Consider the following 27,661-nt stretch of genomic DNA (forward strand, 5'->3'; position numbering starts at 1 on the left):
GAGGAGGCTATCTGATTTACTTTATTGGGAACTGGCTGTTTACTTGTTACAGCAGCAAACATTCAGAAAAGAAGATGCCAATAAGTGTCCTGTTTTCCCCAGAGGAATGGAGCACAGAGGTCAAGATCCCAGATTCCACAGTCCTAAAGATCTGGGCTTGAGTCCCAGCTCTCCCCTTGCAGCGCCTGAGCCTTGCCAAGCCTCCGCTTCTGCTTCTGTAAGGTGAGGGTTGGGCCACACCATGCCGATACACATTTACCCACTGGGTAAGCTGCTTATTAGCTCTTATGCTGCATAAAGACACCACGGAGTGCTTGGAATGAGCAGGGATTCCAGTCAAGTTTCCACGTATTGCAGATTTCTTTTTCTAGCATGATTATATGATTATAACAAACCATAGCAACCTCAGCCGGGTTGGGGGCCACGTGATTATGTTGGCGCTGGTGCGGGGAGGAGGGAGCTCCTGTTCGTACTCCTCAGATCAAGCCCCCAGTGGAGCACATGGGCGTGGTGGCTTAGCTGAGCTGTGGCGGGATGCAGGGCTGATGCATGCGTTCATGCAGCCTCCTGCAGGCTCAGGAGGGACCCGCTGGAAGGACGCCCCTGTCTGAAGGAAGCAAGGGGCTTGGGGGGGAGGGCAGCTCTTCCCTGAGCTGCCTTGACCTCCTCCTCGAAGAACATTCCTGAGATCCCAGCCTCAGCTCCGCCTGCTGAGAGCTGGAGTCGCAGGGGTGCCGGCCGCTCCCAGCTGGAGAAGGGGGAGCTGCCCTCACTGATGGCCCTGCACAATGGACCTCCAGACACGCCCGATTCCCGGGGCTGCCCCTGGGGAGGTGTCACCCCACCATCCTGAGGAAGGGCTGGAGGTGAAGGTGCCATGAGGAATCCTACCCCTCCCCCCAGGGAGGGGAACTTTGCCAGGGCTCGCCCCTCCCCCATTCCCAGGCGGCCCAGCCAGGTGCCGTGACCTGGTGCTCACATCTCTGCAGAGGGACCAGCCCTCCATGCCAGTGAGGTCGCCTCTGCTTTGCCTGCCCCCGATTTTTCCAGAGTGGATCTGCGGATGAAACTTACATACTTCAGGGCTGCTCACGGGCAGAAGGAGCCCCATCTCGCATTCTGTTGTGAATTATGTTTTAAAAGATGCCCCAGTTGTATGTGTCTTAGGCAGCGCCAGGCCTGGGCCAGGCCCTCCATGGCGCCCAGTGGGTCTCAGCACCTTCCACCCCGGGAGAGCCGGGGAGGGCTCTGGCTGCCAGGGACGGTGGCTTCCACCTCAGCACTGCTGGCCTCCGGCCCTGGCTTGCTTCCTGAGCTGCAGGGCACCTGTGTCCTGCCAGCCACTACGCGGCACAGGACAAGCCAGTAGCTCTCTCTCTGTTCTCTAGCGTAACCAAGAGACTCGGACAAGGCGCTTTCGAGGCTCCTGCAGCATCTAACATCAGAAAGCTGACCTTGCTGGCCCTAGGGGACAGGCCTGCTGGCCCCTGCAGACGACACCAGGCCTCACTGCGGCCTTTTTCTGTTTTCTTGAGGGTGTGTGGGGTGTTGCTGACCTAGAGCTGGGCCCCAGGTCCGGGAATCAAGTCCCACCCTGATCCTGTGTGTGTCTGTGTGGAGGCGGGAGGGGTCTCCGGTCTCGATCTCGGGTGTCTCGGAGCCAGAACAAAAACAGCCTGGTGTGCAGAGGGCATGGTGGGGTGGGGCAAGGAAAACCTTACCGGGAGTCTCCCTCCTGTGTCCTTCTGACTTAGGAGCCACCCACACCAGGGAGCGCGCCCACACACTGCCCACACACTGTCTAACGGCCTCCCCTGGGGTGGGCCTGTCTGAGCTTCTGGAAAGCAAGGGGCTTACTCTCGATTAAGCTGAAGGTGACCATAGTCGGGGGCAGGGAGGCTGAAGCAACTGGGGCCAACGGGCCAGGTTGCCCCTAGGAGTCAGTCCTGGGGTGTGGGCGATGAGCTGGTCAGACCTGGCTTCCATCCCAGCACTCTTCCTCCCTGGCTGTGTGGCCTTGGGCAAATGACTCAGTCTCTCTGGGCCTTGGTTCATCCCTAAAATTGAGAAACTACTATCTATCTCGTAGGACTATTCTAAGGATTACGTGAGATAATTGTGGGAAAGTGCCTGGCACTCATTCGTACTATTATTACCTCTACTGTCTGGAACGGGGCCGACTCGGGGGCTTGGGAAACAGACGGGTGGGCAGGGGTGAGACCGAGGTCTTAGTGCTTCCTGTCTGCAGGAGCACTGGGAGGCCTGGGTCCCAGCTGTGGCCTCATGGGGTGAGCGGCAGGAAGAGGGACCCCTTTGCAGTCCCGCCCTGCTTAGGGGAGGTCCCCCGTTGGGAGGCCTGGAGCCCAGGGGTGAGCAGGGGGCCTGGGAAGGGGCCCTAGTGGCTGAGCGAATAGGCCCCTGAGTCCGTCGACTGCTTCTCCTCAGTGGTCTGGTCGCTGGGGTACACCGGGTTGGCCGAAGCAGCGGCTTTCAGCGTGGTCTCGTTCACCTGCAGACAGGAGGGGCTTATTATGTCTGACTGTGGGGGGCCTTGCGGGGCCCCATGTGGGGCACACAGCTGCCTTGGGAGCCAGCGCACATCTGTGTGACCCCACTCTTCCCTTGCCCCTCCAGGGAAGCAGGGACCACCGCCCATCAGGGTCTGCCCTGCCGGGATATGGAGTCGGGGGGGGGAGAGGGAGGCGTGGAAGGGAATGTGGGTGGGGAGGACCCCAGGGGCCGGGGGTTCTCTGGAGCCCACATGTGGACCTCGAATAGACACTGAGACCCAGTGCGCTCCCTTTCAGAAGCCCCCAAAAGGGGAGGAGCATCCCCGGGCCCAGCACCTCTCCCTGTCTGGCCCTTGGCCTCTGCGGGCCCCGTCACCTCCTCAAACTTCTTGGCTTTGTACTGGTCGGCCCCTTTGAGGAAGTTGAGCAGGATGATGTCACAGAGCACGGTCCCCTGGAGAAGAGGCAGGGTGGGCTCAGGGACTGCAAGGATGGTGGGGAGCAGCGTGGCCGGAAACAGCAGTCTCGGTGACCCCCAGCTGTTTGGCAGCGGGTGGGCAGTGGGTGGGCAGAGCCTCCAGCAGGCCAGGGCCCCGGGGAGCCCCCCTGAGCCACCCGGCAGCTGTTTCCTCTTAGAAAAGTACCTAGGGCTTTTCCCGCCCCCGCCCCCTCGTCCTTTCCCCCGTGCCAGGGCGGCCCAGGCAGAGCACAGGCTCCTCACAGTGGAGCTCCACAGGCTTCACCCCCACCGTCACAGTGGGCACAGGCCCTGGCCCTGGTGGTTCTGTAACGGGCGGGTCTGTGACTGGTGATGCTCACAAGGGCTGAGCCATAGGCAGCTGGAGGAGGCAGAAGCACCTGGCAAGAGGTTGGGCGTTCCCTTCCAGCAAACACGGGTCACCCCAAGCCCCGCCACCCCTGCCCGCCTGAGCCCCACCCCGTCAGAGCCTGGAGGGCTCAACTCACCACTCCCACAGAGGTGAAGGCCGCCACTGAGCTGATGATGGTGGGGATGATGTTGAACTTGCCCGCCTGAAGGCACAAAGACCAGGGCAAGTGGCAGAGTCTGGCAGGGTGGAGTGAGGCCTAAGGCCGGACTTGGACATCCAGCGAGAGACACTGTGGGGCCCGAGGGGTTCCTGATGGTCAGCAGGTGACCCCCACCTCACAGTACAGGTGAGCGGCCTGGAGATGTGAGCCTCTGAGGGCCACAGAGCTGGCAAGTGGCAGGACCCTGCTCCCCTCTGCCCTCGGGCCGTGGTAGACCAGGCCTCCTTCCCTGTCCACCCGCCAGCCCAGCCCGGGACTCACGTTTCCGTATACCAGCACATCGAAGCGGATGCCGAAAGCCTTCAGGAGCGTGCGGTACTCACTGCCGTTCTCCATCTTGTAGTACTTGGCAAACCTGGACACGGAGGCAAAGGTGGGTCCTGTTGTGGACTCCAGCTCTCGTCTGACCCCTCAGATGCTCGAGGACCTGTGACCTTCACTTAGCAGCTGGTTTGGTGGGACCGGCCTCGGGCTTACTAAAGAGGTCAGCCCGCCCCCACCCCATGGAACCAGCCTCTGTGTGGTCCCCACCGTTTAACGAACTTCCCTAAATGACTCTGGTGCATGAAAGTTTGAGCCCTGGAGCACCCCCCCACCCCAGATTCTTCAGGCCCAGGTGTTTGGGCCGTCACGGGCTGCTCAGCCTGAGTGCAAGGCCGGCAGGGCCGCCTTGGGCCCATCACATTCTCAGTGTGACTAGGAACAATGCAGAAACCTCGTTTTATAGGGCGGTGAGAACCGCCTGGGAGCACAGGTGTCGGGGTGAGAACAGTACCTGGCTCGCAGCACACCAAGTGCCCAAGAAATGTTTGCTGGTGTTACTGCTGCAGAAACACATTTACATTTACACGGCAGCTTAAAAAAGTGCTTTCAGACACCTCCTCTCATCTCGCCCTCGCCACAGACCTGTGCACGGGAATGGGAAGCGCCCAGGGGTATGTGACCTGCTGGGGCCGCCCAGTTATGAGGCCCAGTTGAAGACCTCAAGCTCTGAGGCTTCCTCTTGGCTGCTGGGGCCGGGAGCTGTGCCGGGGTGGCGAAGGGCGAGCCCATGGAGTCTGACAGATGTGGAGAGGCAGCGGCCACGCTGGGAAGATGCTGACCTCTCTGGCCTGGCTTCTGGCAGCTCACTCTGCAAAGACTCGACTTACACTTCCTCAGGCCCCGTGCATTCTTCCACCTGGTTCTGCCCAGCAGACACAAACCTCAACACGAACAAAGTGGCATCTCTTGGGCTGCTGAGCCTCGGCTGCAAAGTGGACCCCTGCTGCCCACACCCCATGTGCCAGTGGGCCTGGAAGGGCTGCCAGCCCAGAGAGTGGGTTCGCATGGCTCCTCTCTGGAGCTGCGGTCTTCCTCGCAATATCCCAGCCCCAGGTTCCGTCTCAGGCCTACCCCCGCAGGAGAAGGGGTCTGGAGAACCCACTCCCTGGCAGGGTCCCCCAACCCAGGGACATCTGCACTGAACCTGCAGAGCTGAGAGAATGCTGGTCGGCCTGAGTGTAGGACTAAGGGAGACCCCTAGTCCTGGGAGGAAGCCCCCTGTGGGGGTCGGGGGGGAGGAGGAGTCTCTCGAAATTCTAGAATGTCCTCACAGCTGCTCTAGGACAACTTTGGAACAAGGCAGAAGCGAGTCTAAATCCTGCCTCCAGCCCTGCTAGCAAAGTGTGACGTAGCCCCCGGGGCTCACTGTCCCTGTCTATGAAGGGGAGATGCTCAGGCTCCCTCCAGCTCTGTAGCGAGAGGGGTAAACATCAAGACCAACTCTCCGGGTGGGCGCGGGCGTGATACCCATGTCGGCCCCTTACAGCTGTCTCTGCCCCTCTCTGCAGGATCGGAGCCCGCTGCTCCCCCCAAGCTCCCTGCCCTTTGATTTTGATGGGGTCCAGCCAGCTGTGGGCACCAAGGCCATCATAGCGTGGGAGGTTGGGAGGGAGGAGAGAAAAGCATGGTGGTTGATCCCCAGTTCCTCTCCCCTGGGCACCACGCAGTGCAGAGACCCCACCCATGGCCCAGAGCCCACAGGGTCCACCCCACAGCTGCCTTCCCTTCCCTCAGCCTCGCCCCCTAACCGGCCCTGGTCCGTCCCCAGCCCTCTGGGGTCCCTCCACCCAGCCTGGCCCTGGGCCCTGGCGACTGGGGCAGCATCACAGGTGTCTGGGGCAGGGCGGGGCTGGGCCTGAAGAGGCTGCAGCCATGAAGAATGCACAGACTTGGAGAACAAAAGTCGGCATCCTGGGCGCTGCTGTTCAAAGCAAGGATTAGCTAAATTTATCTTCAGAAGGAATGTGCAGAGAACAGGGAGAAAAACCAAAGCGGACTTGGTTTTTGTCCAGCACCTGCCTTCCAAGAGGCAATAAGCATGATAAGATCATTATCTCACCACCCACCCACCCTGGGAGGCTTGGCAGGGACTGTCCTCTGGGGGGTGGGGGGGTAGGGAGGGGAGGGCGGGGCTCAGGGAGATTGGACCAGCTGCAGGTCCCCAGACCAGACTGGATCCCGACTCTGGCTGGCCAGGATGGCAGGGATCACAGAAGCTGACCCGTCCATGGCACTGGCTTTGGGCGATCTTCTCCCCAGGCACATGGCTGGCCCAGATGTCCCACCCCCTTGCCTCTAGCTGGGGCCCCACAGCTGGTTCCTGCCAATGGAAGTGAATGGGAGGGAGCTCTGTTCCTGCGGGGCTGAGGGGTGTAAGGGCGGTGTGCTCACTCCTTCCCGCTTCCTGCATGGCCAGCGGCCCAGGAGCCAGGGGAGAATGCAGGCCCTGGGGAGTCCGAATCGGTAGATGGCAGGAGCCCAGATCCCTGAGAGGCTGTGGGGAGCCCCTGGTCCCCCACAGTGCTCTGCCAGCGGAACAAAGCTCTCCTGCAGCCTCTGCAGTGGGGCTTGTTTGTTACAGCAGTGAGCAATACCTGCCCTGACTACTACAAGCTCCCATCATTGCACAGCTGCTGAGACTGGGGCCAAAGGATAAAGAATGAGTTAAAACTGGGCAGTGATTTGTGAGCAGACAGAGATAAAGGCAAATTCCACTATCTTTCTAGGGTGTATCCCTAGGAGACCGGGGTGGTTCCACACTGCCTACACCAGGCTTTTTGGCCCTGGGCAGGTAATTCAACTTCTCTGAGTGTTTATTTACCTTGACTAAGATGTAAATAAACAGAGGGTGAAAAGCTGTGGGGAGGAATGAGATGAGATAGTGTCCTATGGAGTAAGAGCGGAAGCAGGAGGCTTTTCTACCTCTTTAGACTTTCCTGTCTTACGCTAAGATCACAGTAAAATGAAAACAGGATATTTACACCACTTTAACCACTACACTCTCCTGTCTCCCAGGGATCTTCGAAGAAACAAACAACAGCCACCCGGCCCTGGGGGCTCACCCCTGCTCAGCACCCTGCTAAGTGGGTCCTCCTCACTCCTTAACAACTCCAAGTCTGTGAAGTTTGGTTGCAATTCCCATTTTACAGATGAGGAGGCAAGATCAGCGAGGTGACACAACTTGCCACGTAACCTACTCGGCAAGTCAAGCTGGGGCTCCCCCAGGCAGACCAGGCCCACAGCCCACACTTCAGCCACTGTCCCACGCTCCTGTCTTTGTCGCCTGGTTCCTGCTAGATCCTGGCTAATTCCTTTCTGGTCTCCAGCTGGAGGGTGCTTTTGCATTTCAAGTTCAGTCTCAGCATCCAGTGTAGAAGAGAAAGCACAGGACAGCCTTGAGGTGTGGGAGAAGGGTCCTGGCCTCCTCACCTGAGAAGGGGAAAGGCTGGACTGCCCCGTGCGGGGGCCTGATTTCTCCCCGATTCTGCAGTCCCATCTCTCCAGGGCTGAGTCACTGGGCTGGAAATGGGGCTGGAGAAGAAGCTGCCATCCACGCCTTGGCCCCTATGAGCTGGCCTGTCCACCTTCCTGGCTCACCTGCGAACTTAGTTAACCCCCTTGAGGTGCTCACATGAAGCATTTCCTGCTCACACGCCACAGACACACACCTGGGCGCTCCCCGTGCCGCCCCGCCCCACTTGCTTCCTGTTCATCCTTTAAGGCCCCGCTCAGCGGCTTCGCATTCTTACGTCTGCCGGACCTGGCACACACCTCCTTCGTGCCAGGTGCTGTGCTGGGCACCGCTGACCCCTGCCCACAGGCTCGGGAGAGGGAGAGAAATACCAGTTCAGCACACAGTGTTATAGACAGCTACAACGGGGCACTGGAGTGGAGCGACGAGGCCACCACTGACCACTGACCACACAGCTTGACCTTGGCAGGGGTGCAAGGAAGACTTGGCATGGAGGTGACCCTGGAGCTGCGTGGAAGTGTGGAGGGTTCAAAGGTAAGACAGCGGGATGTGGGGGGCTGTCCTGGCTCAGGGCATGGGAAGGACCCAGTGAGTTGGCTGCACAGCAGGTAGATGAGTTCCACGTTGAGGGGCTTCACGCTCGAGCTCAGCGTGGCCCGCCAGGGAGTGTTTGCTCCAGGCCCATGGCAATCCCCCATGTCAGGGGTCTGTTTCCTTTTTCCGCAGAGAGCGCTGAGCGGGGGAGGCTCTGCTCTCCAGCTTCCTGTCCTCTCTGCTACGGCCTGGGCCTCGGCCACCGGCTGCACCTGGCTGCGCTTTCTAAGCCGACTATGCCGGACACGCCCTACGTGTCTGTCTCTTGCCCACGAGCCTAGAGCAGCAGGACCGGAGCAACATGCTGTAGGCAAGAGCGAGTTCTGGTTTTCGTGCTGCCTCACAGGTGTTGCTCAGCAGCCTGGCCAAGGGGGAGCCAGCGGAAGGTGGTAACCACAGGCTAGTCTGCTCCCAAGCGGCGAACATTTACACCTGGCAGGCGGCTGGGCAGGAAAGCAGGGGCTGTTGGTGGGAACTGACCCCTGTGGAAGGGGCATCTGCAGGGCGTTTGGCAACGCCAGGCCCACAAGAGCAAGTCAGGGAGAGCTGGAGGCTTCACACAGACCTGGCGACAGCCCTGCCCGTGGGTTAAATCACGAAGCCTGGGGCCACCCCTTTAGTTTTCTGAGTCTCAGTTTCCCCAAAAGGGAAACGGCGGTACAGGTTGGCTGCTCTCTCCAAAGTCATGCATGCTACGAAACCGTTCATACGGCATTTGTAGGATGGAAAAATGTCGAGTATTCCCAGGCTCGCCCGAAACAATGGACCAAATACCAATATAAAACCTAAAACTGCACTCCCCCGCTGAAGGCGGGAATGGCAGGGTCAAAGCACAGCCTGCCTGATGGCACGCTGGGCAGGGCCCAGAGGGCCCCAGCCCTCACCCCTTGGGTGCCCGCGGCATCTAGCCTGGTGCTGCAAACACACACAAGCCCTATTCCCACCTTTCACCTTTCGACATGAAAGCAGAAATCGCTTCAGATTTCCTTCAGTTACTGAAAACAGGTACCAGGGCAGGTCTTTCATAAAAATGAAGTGTGGAGATTACGGAGAGTGGGGGTGGGGGGCGGGTACCCGCCACAGCTGGGGGATTCGGTGAGCTGCCAGCAGAGCTGCCAGGTGACGGCTGAGACGGGCCTTTAGTCTGTGTCTTCTAGGGGCCATCAGACAGCATCCCGGGACCACAGCTAGACAGTAGCAGGCGTCTCCTCCAGCTCCTGGCCCACAGGGGCGCAGTGGGGGCCCAACGGGCTACCTGAATCCAAAGCCCCTGCCCAGCCTCTGCTGGGGCCCTGCAGGGAGCTGGGCTCAGCACAGGGGGCAGGGAGCTGTGAGGCGGGTGCCTGCAAGAACACCTCCCCGGCAAGGCCAGCGCAGCAGAGCTGTGACATGAGGGTGTTGGAACCCTCAGAGGAGGGAACAGGGCTCCCACATCTGGGCGGCAGGGGAAGGAAGCTGGGGCCGGGGTATTAGCACAGAGGTAGGTGCAGCGCTCAGGGCTGGGGCCGCCTCGGCCCAGACATGTGAAGGGCGGGGAGGGGTTACCTGGTACCTGTCTATTGCAGTGTCCCTAAGCCCAGTTCCTGGACTTGGGCATCCTGCAGGCTGACCCCGACAGGCTGCACTCTCTGGTTTGTGGGGCGTGGGCAATGGAAGGCATTGGCAGGGGACCAGCAGGGGGGGAAGAGGGAGACAGTCAAGGGGTACAAACAGCTGCCCACTCTCCTCGGCCCTGCAGCTCTCAGCTCCCTGTTGTGCGAGTTCGAGTTCTTCACAAAGCCCAGGCGCGAGGCTCTCTCACCTGGACCTTCAGTGCCATACCTGTCCCCAACCAGACAGGACACCCCAAGCCAGGACTGAGTCGAGCCCTGCTGAGACCCAACAGTGCTGACACACAGTGTGTGTGTGCGCGCACCCCCAGGCCGCCGCCAGCCGTAGATAGATGAGTAAGTACGAACGTCAATTACCATAATAAATCACCTATCAGATGTTCCTCTGCAGGGCAGTGTGGAAGCTGCTTTCCAAAGCGAGAGGTCTATAAATAATAGTGATGCTTAACAGCCCCCTCCCGCTGCACAGCCCTTCCCCAGACACCCACACACACGCACTGGCACTGACTCAGGCTTCCAGAGCTGGGAGGGGCCTGAGAGGCCACCCCCTGGGGTGAGGCACCTCACAGAGGGGACGAGCGGGGCTGGGAGTCTCCCCGAGCGCCTGGGCAGTGCTGCAGGCTGCGGACCCACAGTCCGGCCTCTGCGCTTCATCTTAGTTATTCTTGCTCCAGCACCCCTCTCTTTTTTCTGTATAAACATCTTTTGTCATTTGGGGTCGGCTGGATCATTTCCACTCGGTGACAAGTTTCCTGGGTCAGAAGACCTGGTCTTGTTCTTGTCTGTGTCGGCCACAAAGCAGGGCAGAGGACACCCTCTGGAAGTTGTCCCTCTCACCCCACCTCAGTGAACGCCTGGAGGTTCCCCTGAAGCTGCCTGAAGTGCAACAGGGAGCTCCCTCGCTCCCTGCAGGGCCCCCTCACCCCCCAGCACATGGACAGGAGCCTTCCCTGGCTGGAGCTCACAGCCTCCGGCAGTCAAGAGATGTTTGTTGAAGGGAGGAGGGATTTTCTCATCAGCTACAGATCCCTTGGAAGCTTTTACACAGCTGCTGAGACACTATCTGTCCTGCCAGGAGAGCTGGAAGCTCGTCCCCAAAGCAGGGCTTGTAACTGTCACCGCGGCAGGAAAAACAGCGGCAAACTTGTGGGGTGCCGATGGGCTTGCAAACGACAACTTGGGCCTGGGATGTGGGTTTCAAAGGGAAGGAGGTGGTGTTCCCCGCAAAGCTTTCGACTGGTGGGAAGTCACTCTGCTAGAGGAAACACACTTTTACAGTTGACTTTATACTTGTAGGAAAATATCTCCTGGCGGCCTCGACTGGGGGGTGGGGAGGGGGGGCTGCTCTGGGAGAGGCGGGGCTCCTCCCTTACTGCAGGGCTCAGCCATGTTTATTTACTCGTGTTCAGGGGCTGGATCCACCTCAAAGCCAGGCATACAGAACATGTCTTGTTTTGTTGTCCTAATCCTATTACTATAAATTTATCATTAACGAGGCAGGGAGAAGCAGCGGCTGGACCGGCCTCTGGGAGTGACCTGAATGTCAGTTTCGTCATCTCCCCAAGCGGCCCCTCTGGACCTTTGAGGTCCAGTTCGGGCGGGCTCTGGACTCAGCTGCCTCAGACTGGGTCCCAGCCCCTGCACGGGGGCCTGTATCCCAGGGGCCTCAGGTCTCCAGCTGTGACATGCCCTGTCTTCTCAGCGGGTGAATGACCCCCAGAGTGCTTGCTAAGCCCCAGGCAAGTCCCTTCAGAGTGGACACCCCTGGTGTCAGAACAGGACGGAGGTGACCACAGAGGGGGTGTAAATTCAGGACGGGGCTCACTGCCACGCTCCCCCCCCCACCCCCCTGCGAGATCCGACGAGAGAAAGGAAAGAAAGGACTGCAAGGAGACGACGAGAGAAAGGAGAGAAAGGACTGCAAGGAGACGGGATCATGTAGACGGTGGAAATGGCTGCTTTTCACACATCGTCTGTACTTCTGGAAGGAGAGCAACCCAGATTGTGGGGAGAGCGATCCAAGCCCAGGGCGCTCCGACTCCTGTCAGCTGGCCTACGATCTCGCTGATCCGCTCATTTCAGCGTGCAAGCAGGGCGGCAGCCAATTTCAGAGCAGAAGCTACTGCAGGGACGCTTCCAACTCGAAGCCGTCACTAGAAACACCTACCGCACGAGGAACATGGAGCAGCTGAACGAGAGTTTTTTGTCCCAGACACAGGAGAGGAAATCCAAAACCAAGCCGGCGTTGCCGCTCAGGAGCGGGGCTGTCTGGGGAGCTCGTGGGGTATCAGGGAGCAGCCAGGCCTTGCCCCATGGACACCTGCCACGTAGAAAGTGCTCCACAGCTCTCCCAGTTCTTTTTGTGGGTGTCTGTGTCTGTCTCTCTGCGTGTGTCTGTGTCTTTCTCTGTCTGAGCCTCTGTGTGAGTGCCGGGCGTGTTTGGGGGGGGTGGTAGCGGCGCTGACTATGAATCAGGGCTCTGGGTTTGTGTCCCCAAGAGCAGCCTCTTCATTAAAGCTGCGGAATCTCAGGCAAGACTCAAAATCTGAGCCGAGGGTGTGGGCAGCGGGCTGTGAATCCTAGGTGTGAAAGGGCTTTGCAGACTTAACTCTAGGAGTCCAGGGATGGACTTTTAAAATCTTCAGAAGCCAGGAATTGTCGCTGTCTAAAAGTAAGAGCAGAGAAAAAGGACTGGAAGGAAAAACCACCCAACTCCAGGATGTGACTCCCTACGGGCTGGGAGGAGTGGAGGGGAGTTTCCTGTCTTGCTCTGTGTTGCCAGTGCTTAGGAGTGTTATTTTGGGGGTAGGTTTCTGTCTTCTTTGCAGAAATAAAGTATCCTTAAAAAAGAAAAAGCGGTCTCCAAGATCACTCACATCTAGGGCAAATGCGTTGTTCTTGGACAATGGTGCATGCGTGTCTTTACCAGGGATATACAAGGGCAGAGACCTCCACAAGATAATGAAGGACTTGCATGGGTCATCTGTGACCCCTGCTCCTCCCCCTGTGCTACCTCAGCTGATCTCTTAGCTTTCAGCTTCTGGAGGAGCCCTTAGGGTCACAGCACCCCGAGGCTGCCCGCCCCACAGCGCCCCCTGCCGCCATATTCTAGTAACTGTAGCCTGCCTCACTGTACACCTGAGCCCCTCCCAAGTCAGGTTACTGGGTTACTGTCCCGACTGCTGGCCTCTCGCTATGGGCTCCCCCCACCCGGCCTTCACCTTTGAAATCTTTTATGAAACTCGCCTCAAATCACCCACTGGCACACGCCATGCGTTTCCTGCTGGGCCCTTGGCTGGTAGAGCATTTTGAATGTTCCTGTGCTATCTCTGCCTGCACTCACACGCGCTCCCCACAACTCACACAGCACACACAACCTGCTCAGCGTGGATGCACGCACGGCCTTCACACGGCTCCTTCACACAGGCCCACACTTACACGCTCACTTACATACTCACAGCCGCGCCGGGGCAGAGGACCCAAGAGGGAAGCAGGAGCTGACCCTGGTCTAAGCACCTGTCCCCACGGTACCTGTCACCCCGCGCCCCGGAAGGAACAACCCTACCAGTTCTTATTCTTAGAAATGTGACCCAGTGGCCGCAGCCAGCCCGTTGGGACCCACCAGGCGCCCAGCCGCTTGGCAAGAGGCCTCCTAAAGATCCTGAGCTAAAGCGGCCCTGCCGTCTTCAGCCACACAGAATGGGCCTCAGAGTGAGCATGGAGTCTACGGCCTATCAGAGAGGACAAGAGCGACATGCACATAAAGATTCAGCCAGACGGCACCACCTCTGGGTGGGGCTGAGGGGGCCGTTTAGGGGACACCCTGGCTCATTGTGAGGCTACCCTTCCGAGAGCTGGAACTGGGCCCACTCAGGCCCCTCTGTGAAGCGGCCGCTGGTGGTAGTGGTGGGGCTGTGTCTGGGGGAGACTGGTGTTAGCAGACGACCTGTAAGGCCACCCTATGTAATGCCCGTGACTTCGGCCAGTCACGTGCTCCTTCCTCATCTGGAAGGGGGCGGCTGCAGTGGGGGGAGGGCTGCGAGGGTCCCCCCCTGCGCGGATGGGGGGGGGCGGTGCTGTGTGGGGCCGGGCGCATTTGGAGTAGGCTGCAGAGGTAATTAGTGGTGGGAATGCAGATCTCTAGCTGCTCCTGGACGTCTGTGCTTGCAGACAAAAACCAGGCTGCCTCTTGGCTGAAAGACACCATTCCCTCCAGAGCAAACAGCAGCAGGAGGACGGGGAAATCTGGCCTCCGTTGGAGCAGAGATGGAGACGCAAATGAATTAGTTTGGGAGACAAAAGGCTAGGAAAGGCGCCCCCCCCTCCCCAGCCCCCTGGCCTCAGAGTCTCCTTTGAAGCAGGGATGACAGTGTCAATCCCTCTGCAGGCTTCCTGGGGATTAACCCGGGTGGAAAGTCCTAGCCCTCTAGCTCCGGGTGGAGACCGGGAGGCAAGAATAGGTTGCTTCTGGTTCCCCTCTGACTGGCCCTCGGGTCCTGGGGAGCCGACTCTGCTCTTCCAGCCTGCTTTTCTCAGGGTGAGAGGGAGGGATGGCTGCTCCTGCCTGGCAGGGTGGGGTTGGCCAGAGCACGCGGAAACACCTTGTCCCTGGTACTGCCCTGCAGGGCTCAAAGGGCAGCATGTATTTCACCCAGCAGAGGAAACTCCCCACCTAGGACCAGTTATCTCTTCTCCGGGATTCAGAGAGGTGGCCCTGGGATTCAGAGATGTGGCTCTCTGGGCCCTTGTTGAGCCTGGGGGGGATGAGCATGGCCTGGGGGGATGAGCATGGTCTGGGGGGATGAGCATGGCCTGAGGGGTGAGCCTAGCCTGGGGGTGGGGGTGAGCGTAGCAGAGCTCTCTGCCCACTGTGGTTGTCAGATATCCTTCCCCAGTCAGAGCTGGGGGTTACTCCTCTCTGTCTAAATTCTCTTCAACCCAATGGGTCCGAGTCCGAGTGACAGCTGTGCCCCTACAGACTCTGGCTGAGGGGTGTCTGCTGCGGGGTCCACACCATGCCAGTGGCTTCCCGAGGCCCCTGGGAATTGTGCTAAGGCCCATCAGAGAGTCTCATCCTGTCTCTCCAGGGTTATTAAACCGGGGCTGTCTCTAGTCCCGCTGTGTCCAGGCGGGGAGGCGCATGCCGGGGAGGGCTCTGGGAGGGAACAAAGACCTGCAAGCCAATTCTTTAAATGAAAGATCTTGTTCTAAAACTGTCTGACACCAGTAGTCGGGGTCTTCATAACAGCTGATTCCTTTCTGAGCTTTCCTGCCAAATACGTTATTCGGAGGATTAAAGAATTCCCAGTGGCCAGAGGGAAGTTATGAAGATGAAAACTTACATTTTAGATCATGAGGATTTTATTAATGTGTTACTATTTTAAGCTGCCATACAAATATCCTTTGTATTGATTGCAGTGTGATGTACTGACTGAATAAATATGCCAATTTCTGCCAGTGAGCCAAACAGTATTTTTAACCTACTTTAAAATATGTGTTGTTTCCTCTGATTTTTTAAAGTTTGGAGTTGATTATGAAAGCACTTTCAATTTTTAAAAAATTCCTTCTAGAGCATATACATATATATTTTAAACGATTAAATATGAAGTTTAATGGGGTGGATAATTACTTTGTAAAACTACAAATCAGGGTGAATTTTTCTTTCTTTTTTTTCTTTTGCTTACGTGCGCCGGGGTGTTGGAACAGATCCCACCAGCACGGGGAACAGGACCGTACATCTAAAACATGTTCTCATGAGACCTCCCCTCCTCTTCATCCCTGCCTCTTCAGTCAGGTAAGCCCTGGAACCTATCTGGCGTCTTGTCTAACACTGTATTTAATCTGGGCCCAGCAGACATTCAGAGTCTTCAAAAATTAAGGAAAGGGAAACCAGAATGCTGAAGCTTTTCACACACTCTAGAAGTATCTTCACCATGGCCCATTCATAGGTGGGGGAAATGCGGTGAGAGGAGAAGGGCTTGTTGAGGACTTCTCAGTAGTTCCCAGTCAACCCTTCCTTTTCTCCAAAATGGGGGGTGGGCGGGACAGACTTCTTATGTCTCAAGGCCACTAGGAATAGAAACCAGACAGTTCACTAGATTCTGTCTGGAAAGGCACCAAAGAGCTAATGACCACAGAACTGCCATTTGAGACTCAGAGGAACTTGCCTGGTTATGGGAGAAAGCACCCACTCTCTGTAAAGGGGACCAGCTCTTGCCCTTGCTTTGCAGACTGAAAAACCTCTAAAACTATGGTTGCAGGAGAAGAAGCTCCTGAGGGAAGTTCAGCTTCAGAGCCAGAGCCACAGAACTGCCAGGGATGGAGGCACCCAGCACAGCAGGCGCCCTGCTGACTAGCCAGGACCGGGGCCCCAGCACCCCCAACCCCCACCGGCTTCACAACAGAGCCTGTCTGTCTCCTGGGCTGGCTGGTGGAAAGTCCTTCCTGATTTTGAGCCAGCTCGGGACAGGGGACACTTGACCTTTTCTTTCCAACAGTACGCTGCTATGATTCAGCCCCATTCAGCAGCCTTGGCCTCACCCCCCCACCCCACCCCAGCAGCCGGTACCTGAAGTTGTAGCCTGGGGAGACACTGCTCTTAGCGGACACGCCGTCCAGCCGGGTGAAGGAGTACTTGGGGATGCACTGGTCCCAGGCCTTGTCCAGGTCGCACACCCAGCCGATCTTGATGCCCAGGACGCCACCCTGCGCAGCAAAGGGTCGAGGTGAGCTCACGCTGCCAGTGCCTGGCACCATCCCAGGGAGGAGGCGGGGTCTGACCACAGACGGTGGTCTTTTCCCCTTGCTCAGTGGAGGAGGGGTTAAGGGAGAAAGAAGACTGACTTGTCACAGCCAGGTAGTAGTAAAGTGGTGCAGCAGGGGTGAGTGCGGGCACTTGCTAAACCTGGCTTCTGGCACCCTGGGTCCCTTAGCTACCTGCAGGAGAAAGTGGGCGAACCAGGGACCATTCCAGAATCACAGAACCTGAGTGTTCTCAGGGCGGGTAGGCCTCTACCAGCGTGGAGGGGCTGAGGCCTGGGTGGGAGGGGGAGAAGGCAGCAAGGATCCTGGGGTACACGGCCAGCGCAGCTCTGGGATCTTCCACCAGGTGGCGCTGCCTCGCTGCCGCTGCTCCACCACCCGGGTCCCACCGGCGCCCTAGGGCGCTCGCTGGCTGTTGGGAAGGGTTGCGGTACTGGGGGAGTGGCCAGTTCTCACCGTGCTGGCCAGCTTGCCAAAGTCCTGTCCTGCGAACTTGACCACATCCCCCACCCGCAGGATAGGGCAGAAGGGGGCCCGGTCAGGGTGGAAGCGGCAGGTCTTCATGTCCTGGGCCGTCAGGTTGGGAAGGAGGTTGCCCCTGGGGAGAACAGAGGCAAGGCCAGGTCACTGTGGAGAGCGAGCCATGCTCACACTTTGTCTGGACTCCTGAAGCCCCAGGCCATGCACAGCCAGGCCAGGAGAGCTAAGACCTGATCTCTGGGACCCATCTCCCCACCTCCACCTAAAGGGCGACTCCCTATGAGTTGTCTGCATTGCAGGTGGCAGGTGCCCAGGGAAGTGAAGGGGGCTGAGCGGAGGGCTGCCCTGACCAGGGGAGGGGTCCGCCACACCGGGGCTTGGTCGGGAGGAGAAAAAGCCCTGAGCTTCAGAGAGGGCCAGGCCCAGGGTTTGCTTGCCCCACGGCCCAAGTGGGGGAGGCTGATGGAGACTTGGCCCCAGAGACCCCCTCATCCCTGGTGGTCTAGCCGCCAGGAGACTGAGAGGGGGAGAAAGACCACGGAACAGGGCATCTCTGCTCCCCTGGAAACCTGGTTGGGGGTGGGGGCTGCTTGTTGGCTTCAGGGGGCGAGCCAGGACTCACTTCTCAAAGTTGAAGAGGGGGAACCTGATGCTGTTCTTGATGAAGATGGTGAAGTTCTCGGCTTCCATCATGACCGGCCTGTGGGCAGGCGCAGGAGGCCTTGGCTTACAAGGGGGCTGTTGGGAAGGGGCCCCCTTTGCTGCCTAGCATGCAGCCCCACGGATCCCAGAGCAGCGGGAGGCGGGGAGGCGGGGAGGCCCCCAGGGGAGCTGAAATCCTGAGGCCACCTCGCTGCCCCAGCACTGGGCAATGCTGGGGGGTGCCCAGGAGACCCCTCCCCTGCAGGCTCCCCACATGGAAGGGTGCAGCTGCTCCCCACCGGCCTTACGTCTGCACAGTGTCCACCTCAGCAGGGCACCAGCCCTGGATCTCGCAGGTCCGGAGCTCAGAGCTGTAGTTCACGCAGCGCCCGGTGAGGATGCCTGGAGGCAGGGCCACACTGCTGGGTGCCCGGGCACCCCTGGCCCTCCCCTCTCCACCTCGTCAGGGACCCCCATCCCAGAGGTGAGGGTGAGGCCAGGAGGCCAGGGAGGTCCACCCTGTGGAGAGTCTCGTTCCTCCCCTCCCAAGCCCTGGACCAGACCAAAGGGAGGCGACTCCCCATCTCAAGGGTGCACCCACCAACGCCCTGTTCCCGTTCCCAGCCCCAGCTGTTCCTCTACCTACTGCACCCATTCTTATTCTGGAAAACAAAGCTCAAAACAGAAGACTCACTGAATGCAGCCCATCCCCGTTGTCCCATCCCCACCCCCTTCACCTCTATTGTAGCCTGTTATCCGTGTCCACTAGTTTATTTGATTTTACTCGGTCAGTCCATCCACGCTTCTCCTCCCATGACTCATCTTTGTCTACCTTTGAGGCTAACTTGGCTTCCTGGTGCCTACGGCGAGGCCGCCCCCTGGGGGCACTTAGGCGGCTCCCATCCAGCCCTTGGCTCCCCTGAGTGGCGCGCACCCCATTCCGCGCCCTCCCCACCCGCCGTCCTGCCCGCCCCGCGGGCCCAGCACAGAGGCGCCGCTCTCGGAGCCCACCCAGGACCCTGACTCACCGAGGCTCCCACAGTGCCTCACGGCCGTCACCCCACCCTCTGTAGACTGGGACCTCCTGGCCCGAAGCCCTGCTGGGTCGGGCACACAAGCCCCCCTATAAACCCCGCAGGATTCCCGGAGCTGCCTCGGAGCAGCCCTTCCCAGGGGGTTCAGGCCTCCAGGGTCCCACTGTGGGGGTTAGTAGGGGGTAGCGTGGGGAAGAGGCTGCACTCACCCCCACCCGCGAAGCGCTCGGGCCCGCACTGGCTGTCTGATACACAGCGGTACTTCTCCTCGCTCTGCGGGGGGACAGGCAGGTGGGTGCTGGCCCCGGGAGCCCCGCTCCCGCTGCCGCTGCCGCCCCTCGACTGGCGCCCTCTGGTGGTGGCCGCAAGGCTGCTCCCCAACATTTCCTCCTTGATCTTCCCCCACCCGCCCCCTGTCTCTCTCTCCTCCCGCCCACCCTTCCCCTGGCTCACCTCGGGGCAGAATCCTTGCATCTGGTTTTCAGTAACGATCATCTTGGTGATGATGACAAAGACAGATGTGCCCTTGGGAGGAAGAAGGCAGGGAGAGGCCACAGAGGCGGGCACTGGCGCCAGGCGCGGACTGGGCACGGGCACAGGGGGGTTCAAACCAGGCCCTTCCTACCACCCCCTGGGCCTGCCGTGGGGCAGCCAGCGATAGCCGCTTTCAAGATGTTGTGCTGGGGGTGTGCGGGTCCTCAGCCCCCCATGCACTGCCCAGCCCCCTCCGCCCGCCTCTGGGCATGCGCACACCACCAGGGCAGGGCCTTACTTGGGGTGGGGTCACATAATCCGACACGTCCATGACTCGGTTGGCATAACGTCCAAAGCCCTTGACCTTGGTCACCACCGAGGACTCGATGGCTGTGTCCCGCACCTGGTATGCCTTCTCGTGCAAGAAAACCCACCTGGGCAGGGCGGCAGGTGTGGAGAGCAAGGCTCAAGCAGGGCCCGTTAGATAGAGGCCGGGGAGGCCCCTCCCTGCCGCCGCAGGTCGCCGGGGGTTCCTGGCAGTGCTCCTTAAGGAGAAAATTCCTCGCCACCATTGCTCTCCTCCTCACGAAAGGCTACTATTATAGATATCTGCTATAGATATCTGCTTATGTACTGTGTGCCATTTGTGCTTTTTTTTTTAAGATTTATTTATGCATACAGAACTGGGGTACAGGCCAGAGGTGCAGAGACTGTGAGAGGCTTCACCAGAGACAGAGTGGGGAGCAGAACAGGCAGATGGATGAAGTACACTGTTGAGGGGAGCAGCGGGCGGGTCAGGAGAGGTCTGCCAGGCCTCCGGAGCGAGGGATCGAACTTGCACTGAGGTGGCTGCGGCCAGCTTGCAGTGCTGCATCCCAACCCTTTGTGCCACCAGGGAGGGCCCACATTTATGCCTTTCTATAGGTGTAAAAGTGAAATTTTTGAAACTTGCACCTCCTCTTGAGGGGGATACCCCCCCCCCTTCAAGACACATCTCCATGCACAGGTGTCCCGAGAGGGCAGGGCCTGGGCCCAGGGCTCTGACCCTGCATCATCTGGCCATGCAGCATGGCTGGACCCCAAGTGCCAGGCACATAGTAGGTGCTCAGTAAACTAGGCAGTGAAGGCCACACTTGCCGGTCTGCATTTGATGGAGGACGGAGGGCCGGGCAGCACTGACCACTGCCTCCCAGGTCCAGGGAGCTCCGAGCCCCTGCTGGGGCTCTGGTCTTATTCCTGGGGTTGTGCTGCCACCCAGTGGTCATTTACCTGACTGTCCTCTCCTGGGAGCTTCAAGCCTGCAGACCAGGGAGGGACCCCCTTGCCATCCTCCATCCCCACTTCCCCCTAGCGTCACCCAGCCTTCCCAAGCCCTAGGAAGGGGCCACAGATACTGCCAACAGCTCTTCCTCTGCTTTTCAGTGGGCTGCCCACCGTTTCCTCTGAAATCACCCTGCATAGTCCTCAAGACGCAAGCCTCTCTGCCCAAAGCCACGTGTCCAGCCCGAGACGGAGGCGCAGTTCTGGGTAATCCTGACCATGCACCAGGAGGCAGAGGCTGTCACTGTCCCCCTCGGACAGATGAGAAACCCTCATGAATATGTTTGGAAAGTAGGGCATGCTTTCTGCTTTTAAGAAATCTTGTGGCATCTTGAAGTGCTGGGTTGGGGTTCTGTCCTGCAAGCTACCTGGGCTGGGATCGTGTCCTGCAGGCTAAAAGTGGGGAGAATCCCATCAGAGGAAGGCGAGGGGAAGGGCCTAGAATGTGTGGTGCAGAGAAGACATTGTTGAGAGCAGGAGGTCCTGGCTGGGAGCAGGCGAGGCTGAGCTGAGGGGTTCTACGGAGGGGTTAGGATTTCAGATACAGGCGTGCCCACGCCCTGGGGAGTCAGTCATCCAGGGACAGCTGCTGTGGTGGCTGGGGTCGGGCCACACCAGGGCGGTGCAAGCGGAGGCCCCACACCCACCTTCCAGGGTGTGGAGAGCAGACTAGGTCTCCCCAGGTTGGAGGACCAGAAGGGAGCAGCCCTGAGTCACGTGGGGCTACGACCTGACCTGTGGGGTGGTTGCTCCCACATCCTGCTTGTGCACAAGGACTATATTTGCAAGATGATCCTGGCTGGGTTTTACTGGAGGGTTCAGAGCTCCCTCCTGACAGGGGTCGGGGGGGGGGGCGCTTCAGGTACTCTAGTTTATTTTAAAGATTTATTTATTATGCATACAAGAACAAGGTGTAGACCAGAGGTGTGGGGGTGAGAGGATTTACTGGAGACAGAGTGGGGAACGGAAGGGCCAGATATACTGAAATACACTGCTGAGGGGAGCAGAGGGGAGACAGGAGAGGTCTGCTGCACCCTGTGGGTCACCTTCCTGGCTGGGGATGGAACTCGTGCTGTGGAGAGCTTCACAGTGCTGTGCTATAACCCGCTGGCCAATAGGGAGGGGCCAGGTGCCCTATTCTGAACACTGCTCAGTGGGAGAGAGGGTGGGGTCATGTCCAGTGCCAGCAGGTGGCTGCCAATGTGTCTCTGCTTTACTTTGGGGTCATAGAGCAGTGCTGGGGTGCAGAGCCAAGAGACACTCGCCTGCCAATCAAACAGGCTGGTGACGGTGGTTTCTGTAAGTCTGGTGTGGTTGTGCTTCGTTTCCTTAGCACCTTTCCTTTGGGGGGAAGGCGAAGGGTTTCACCAAGACCCACCAGGAGATGTGCCTCACTGGAGAGCTCATGTCTGTCTGAGCAGAAAAGGGACGTGGTGAGGCCTGGTCCTAACAGCGCAGCCCTGGGCCTGGAGGGAGCTGGGTCTCAGCCCAGGCTCTGCTCACCGAGTACAAGCCACATCCAGACACACCCTTCCAGAACCTCGGGGTGCCTAGACACTGGCTGGACTCTTCTCTGAGTGGTGATGGAGCGAGGTGGTTTCTGGGGGACTCCGACCGGGTCCCTGCCTGCCCCTGGTCCCCATCCAGGACTGTGCAAAAAAGCAGCTGAGTCAGATGATGATTATCACAGACCAACACAGCACTACATGGCGGAAGTGGACTCATTGCATCCTGACCACCATTGACAATAAGATTTTCTTACCATTAAGTTACAAATGAGGAAACTGAGGCACAGAGGGTTGGTCACCCTGTGTGACCCAGCTCAGGGCCAGCCTGCACCAGCCCCTGACCTGGAACCCCTCCTGGCCAGGCCTGGCCAGGACATCCCTGTCACCCTGCAGGGCATCTCCCTGCCCAGGGAAGCCTCAGGAGGTAGGTCTCAGAGGAACACTTGGTCAATCTCTTTCTCTGTCTCCTCTTTCAGGGCTCCTTGTGCCCAGTGGGGAGAGAGGCTGCATTAGCATTCTCTCTCTGAGTTAAATAACAAGCGGAAGAATCTTGAGGCCCCTGGGACCTTTGGATGTCAGAGGGGAGCTGGAATGAGGGGGTACGCTTCCTTTCCAGAACGGAGGGGTGAGTCTGTCTCTGGAGACCAGGCTGAAGAGATGGGGCAGGACTGAGCCCGCCATTCTTGGCATTTACTCTTCTGCTCTGACTTATTTTTTTTTTTTTTCGTGTTTCTGGTTTATTATTTATAAGCCAAGGCGGGTGGCTGCTCTTTGGCGGGAGGGATGTGCAGAAGGATGCCAGAGCTGCGTCCGGTTCACCCCCTGGGAGTCCAGCGGAGGCCAGGGTGTGGTGTGAGGTGCGTGTGCAGGAGGAGGGGGCTGAGCTGGACAGAGAGGGGCGCGTGCCGAGGCGTCTAGGGGACATTAATCGTCACGGTCTCACGACGTCACCGTCTTGGCAAAGGCAGTGACATTCGCGGGCCCCTCACCGTAGCCCCCGGGAGAGGAGTCCCTCAGCCCATTTTCCAGACGTGGTGACTGAGACTCAAGAGACACAGTGTCGGGCCCCAGCCACTCCACGTGGCATCCGAGCCTCCGTGGCCCGTGGATGCTCCATCCCGGGGCTGTGATGGGGGAGGGGAAACCCAAATGAAGGCGCCCCTCTCGCCAGACCTGTAAGGTGGGGTGGCCAAGGTCTGCCTACCATAATCATCTGTTAGGGCCTCAGTGCTGAGAGGATGGATCTGGGAGCCAAGGGGACATTCCCGGCCCTCTTTACACGAGGGCATTAGGTGTCTGCATCAGATTTGAAATCAGGTTAAATATTATGAGCCGAAGTGGGGGTGGGCTGTGCACAAAGGGGTGCGTGGGTGGCGGGGGAGGGGAACAAGTTGGGAGAGATGAGCTGTGAGGGGTTCAGAGCCCCATCACCCCCATAGGTCCTTCCAATGGCTGGGCTATCCAAGCTGGGGAGTCCCCCACCTCCTGTTTTGGGGGAGGTGCTTTCTCCAGAAAGGCCTGTGGACCAGCTCAGGGCACGCCCTCACCACTGGGGTCTCCTCCTTCTCCCCCAGACCCCCACAGGGCCCAGAAAGGGGATTGGCCCTGGGAAGTGCCATGGCACAGAGGAGAATGGGGTCAGCACCTGGGGGTGGTGGCGGAGAAACACAAGTTAAGCACTGGCCTCTCTGTGTACAGGGGCTAGAGGGGCCAGGGAGGAGGCAGTGGTGGCCCCCCGAGGAGTGGCCAGGGCTGCAGGAAGATGGGGTGCGTGGGGGCCACCCGGCGGTTTGTCCCAGTGAGCGCGTCAGATGGTGGCCCCTGCCCCGCTTGTCCCAGCTGTGAGCCTTGGACAGAGGGGGACATGTGCCGCGGTGTCTAGGGATCAGTAATCGTCACGGTCTCACGACGTCACCGTCTTGGCAAAGGCAGTGACATTCACGGCCCCCCTCACCGTAGCCCCTCAGCCCATTTTCCAGACATGGCGACTGAGACTCAGAGACACAGTGTCGGGCCCCAGCCACTCCACGTGGCGTCTGAGCCTCCGTGGCCGTGGGTGCTCCATCCGGGGCCTACGGGAGACTTGAGCACCTTCACAGGCCTGCACCCTTTCCAGTCCCGCCAAATCCAAGCCACTCTCGTCCCTTCCTCCATGACTGCCCTGCCCCTGAGCACCTGCCTGAGGGGTGCCAGCGGAGAGAGCTTCCCTGACCAGGCCTCATGTCTGTAGCCCTCGCCAGCACGTCACATGCATGGTCACACACACACACACACGTGTGCCCCTGCACTTCAGAACGCTTCATAGCTTCCGTCCACTACTCTTCCGTAAACCCTCGGGGGCCTGCCCTCTGCCCTCCACCTGTTCCTGCCCCCGAGCTCCCGCCACCCTGTGCCACCTCTCCCTTGGTTCCTGCCTTAAAGGCCTCTTTTCTCCCCCACCTGCAGAGCTGGGCCTTCCTCCCTTCCTCCTTCCTTTCTCTGTCCTCCAAGTGGCACTGACTGGCCCTTTGGGGCCTGGCTCGATGTGACATCTCTAGGAAGCCTGCAGTGCCCTGGCAGCCCCCCTACGCCCCAGGTGCTGCTCCCTAGCACCTTGACCTCATTCCTTGACCTCAGAGCCTTGTTGAAAGTTTTTCATTTGTCTGTGGAAATCATTTGATTCAAGCCCGTCTCTTACAGTGCTAACTCCTGGGGGCAGGGGCAGGGTGGGGGGTGAGGAGCCGGCTGCGCTGCTCGCTGGCCCAGCCCTGAGGCTGCCGGGCACCAAGACACGCTCCAAGTGTTTTTTTGCTCCATTCATGACAATGGTGCACGGGCCCCTGGGCCCTGTGACTGCTCGGGCCAGGGGCAGGGCCTGCGGCGCTGATGTAACGGGAAGAGCTGTTCCTCTGGGAGCTGTCAGCTGGGAGATGAATGGGGTTGGAGATCAAGATGCAAACAGCCACTCCCCCCGGTTCCAGCGGGGACCAGAGGAGCTTTGGATGACAAGGAGGGAGACTGGCAGTGGGGGGCTGAGCTTGCTGCTGGTCCGGGGAGCCGGGCTGTCTCCAACCCCCTCCAACCGCCCCAGCCAGTGGAGCAAGGCCAGGCGGGGAGTGCGCTGAGGCAGCTTTTGCGCACACCTGGACCAGGACCAGCACCATCTTGCGACCATATCCACTCAGGCGGGCACGCGTGTGGGCGCGCGGACTCTTGAAGAGCCAGCCCTGGCCAGGAGAGGTAGACATGGAACATTCGCAAACCGCACCTGGCACAAACCTCAGAGTTGGAAGGAAGTCAAGGCCATTTAATCTGACGCCAGGCCAGTCCCTCTCCAGCGCCCCACGGGGCACTGGTGTCTGCACCACCTGACATACTGGTCGGCGCCCAATATGGGGAGCAAAAGCCCCTTAACCTGCACCGGTCGGTGCCTCCTCTAGCCGCTAGGGAAACGCTGCTCCCTCGCAGCCCCCATGGACATCAAGCCCCTTCTCTTTGTCGGTTTGGGGTGCTGCTGTCTGTGCACCCGCCCACTGTCCCAGGACCAGCGCGAAGAGCACCGCGCACCAGGAAAGAAAATCCTCGAGGTACTGGCCTGCACGCCACCCCGGAACCTGCGAGTGACCCCAAGGACAGAGCGGCGGATTCCCTGGCCATTGTCTGCTCCGCGGCCCTTTGTGTGTGTACGCGTGTGGTGGTGGTGGGGGGGGTGTGCTCCAAGGGGAGAGCTGAGAGGAGGCCTGGAGACCCTGCTTGCTGCTAAGCCACCCCTGATGGGTTAGATGCTATAAAGTGGGGTCCAAGTAGGAAATGCGTGTGTTTGGGCAAGGGGGAGTGTTTCTGAATTCTTTTTTATTTATTTTCTTTTATGGAGGTAACATTGGTTAGCAACACTGTGCATGCTTTCGGGGAACCCCTTCAGATGTAGGTGACCACCCACCCCTCCCTCCAAGCACCCACAGAACTTTACCCTCGCTCACTGGCCGCCACCCTCCAACTCCGGGTTCTCACCTCCACCTGCCTCCCCCAATGTCCCGGCCTCTGAATTCTCCCAGGACCGTGTTTAGAAAAGCTACTATTTTCCAAGTCTTTCCTTTGAGTGTTAGTTGTGCCTGTTAACCTCCCTCCCCCGAGGGAGAACCCCTTGCTTTGCCTTGTTTTCCCAGAGCAAAGGTCTCTGCTCTTTCTACTGTGGCCTCCTCCGGCTCCCCATGCCAGAGGGGGATTCCTCAATCTAAAGCGGATCTAGTCTCTCCTCCCCACCATCAACCTGGTCAAGTACTCCCCCGTGCCAGCACCCCCAGACTGTCTCTGTGCTCCCCTCACCTCTGGGATGAATTCCCCAAGGGGAACGGGAAGATGCTTGTACATACGTGTGTGTGAGGTGTCTCTACTCCTTGGGTGTAAGCCTAGAAACCTCTCCAACTCTGAGGATTTAGTTGCCCCATCTTCCGGAAAGAACTCACCCCTGGGGGGGTGGGCGCAGGGGGCAGTGCTGGACAGTCCTTGGGACTAATCCCCACCGGAGAAGCTCAGGAGTCCAGAAATCAACGCGGAGAGGGGGCGGACAGGACAGGATGGGGCAGCCCTCCCCTTCCAGGACCCGGAGGGCCAGACTCACCCCACAAAGTAGGAGATGATCAGGAGCTGGACTGCTCGGTTGATCACCCCGATGGTCCAGCTCTTCACCACCACTGACTTGGTGGTCTCGTAGGTGAAGAAATCTGACACGCAGTTCATGCTGAGAGTGCTCAGGGGCCACCCAGAAGGGACCCACAGTGGTCTCAGGAGGGAGCTGTCCAGGGGCCAGGAGGGGGAGCGAGGGGGCCACAGGACAGGAAAGTGTGCCCCTTACAGTGAGGAAAGCCCAGACCAGGGCCCAGGGTCTCTGCTCTTGACACTCCGGGCTGCCAAGAGTCCAACACCAGGGCGGGGGACCCCCTTTTTGTTCGTCTCCACCCCACTCCCCTGTGATGTCACGGCAGGGGTGGGGTCTCCAATCCCAGGCTCCTGATTGCCTGGAATGCAGCTGGCTGGGCCCCCTGGGACTCATGTTTTATCTGCACTGCCTACCGTTTCTGTTCTGTTCGTGTATGCTGTAACTCCATCCCAGCTCACCAGCTGCTCCAGGCTCTCCTTAAAGCCCCTTGCAATGCCCCAGCCTCCGGAAAGCCCACCTGAGCTGAGCCCCCCACCCCCTTCACTCCCGTGTCTTCCAAACGCCCTGCCTAGAGTCTTCCTGCGGCCACCCTCACCCTTCCCGAGTTGCTTCCAATAAGTGGGCTAGGGGAAGAGGGTGCCTTGGACATTTCTGTCTCCTGGGAGGAGGGGGGTGAACATGGTCACATGGTTCATATTGCCTACTCTGGCTGGCGGTGGCTGTAGCCCTACCTGTAGCCTAACAACATCACACTGGGGACTTAAACAAACAAACAAACAAAACATCAGTTTTCTTATCTGGAGCACTGGTTACACTACAGGTCCCTGGAAGGGTGGGGCTATTTCTGCCGTGGTCATTAGTGTCCTCAAACCCTACACTGTTGGCACGCAGTGCGATTTCATTGGATGCATTAATATTTAAGTTACTAGTTAGTACAGCAGCAGCAGCGGTCACCCAGAGGTCAAGGTGGGAGTTCAGGGAGCCCCTTGCACCCCCCTGGTCTCTAATCCCGGGATTGATCAGCAAGTCGGGGTAACTTTTAAATCAGGTTATCAGAGAAACCTGGAGTTTAAATATTCTGTCCTACTGTCTTCCCACCGTTCACGGTCATTCTGAATGGAGCATCACCGCGATTCTGAGAGAAGAGAACAGCCGCCGGGTGGGGACATTTGGATTCGGCTCTCTGGCTTTGTTGCAAATCCCTGACCCGGGGAGTTTGCAAAAACCTCTTTGGGCCTCCGT

At 59.0% G+C, this 27,661-nt stretch overlaps 1 protein-coding gene across 2 annotated transcripts; it reads right to left on the bottom strand.

Annotated features, from left to right (window-relative positions):
* Positions 1-26,659, bottom strand: P2RX3 (purinergic receptor P2X, ligand gated ion channel, 3). Of its 2 annotated transcripts, none has more exons than XM_004682771.2 (12): positions 26,381-26,659; positions 19,251-19,386; positions 18,932-19,003; positions 18,688-18,751; positions 17,753-17,846; positions 17,425-17,502; positions 16,779-16,920; positions 16,129-16,265; positions 3,822-3,915; positions 3,477-3,542; positions 2,887-2,964; positions 1-2,509 (listed from the first exon to the last, which is right to left on the bottom strand). In XM_004682771.2, exons 1-12 carry the CDS (start codon positions 26,497-26,499, stop codon positions 2,396-2,398), a joined length of 1,194 nt encoding a protein of 397 aa, XP_004682828.1. In that variant the 5' UTR covers positions 26,500-26,659; the 3' UTR covers positions 1-2,395. The 2 variants fall into 2 exon arrangements, with proteins under 2 accessions (XP_004682828.1, XP_012581096.1); XM_012725642.1 differs by having other exon boundaries at positions 2,847-2,964.
* Between the last annotated feature and the right edge of the window lie 1,002 nt (positions 26,660-27,661).

The sequence above is a fragment of the Condylura cristata genome, unplaced genomic scaffold, assembly GCF_000260355.1.
Source record: "Condylura cristata isolate star-nosed mole 26May11 unplaced genomic scaffold, ConCri1.0 scaffold00015, whole genome shotgun sequence".
NCBI classification, from domain to species: domain Eukaryota; kingdom Metazoa; phylum Chordata; class Mammalia; order Eulipotyphla; family Talpidae; genus Condylura; species Condylura cristata.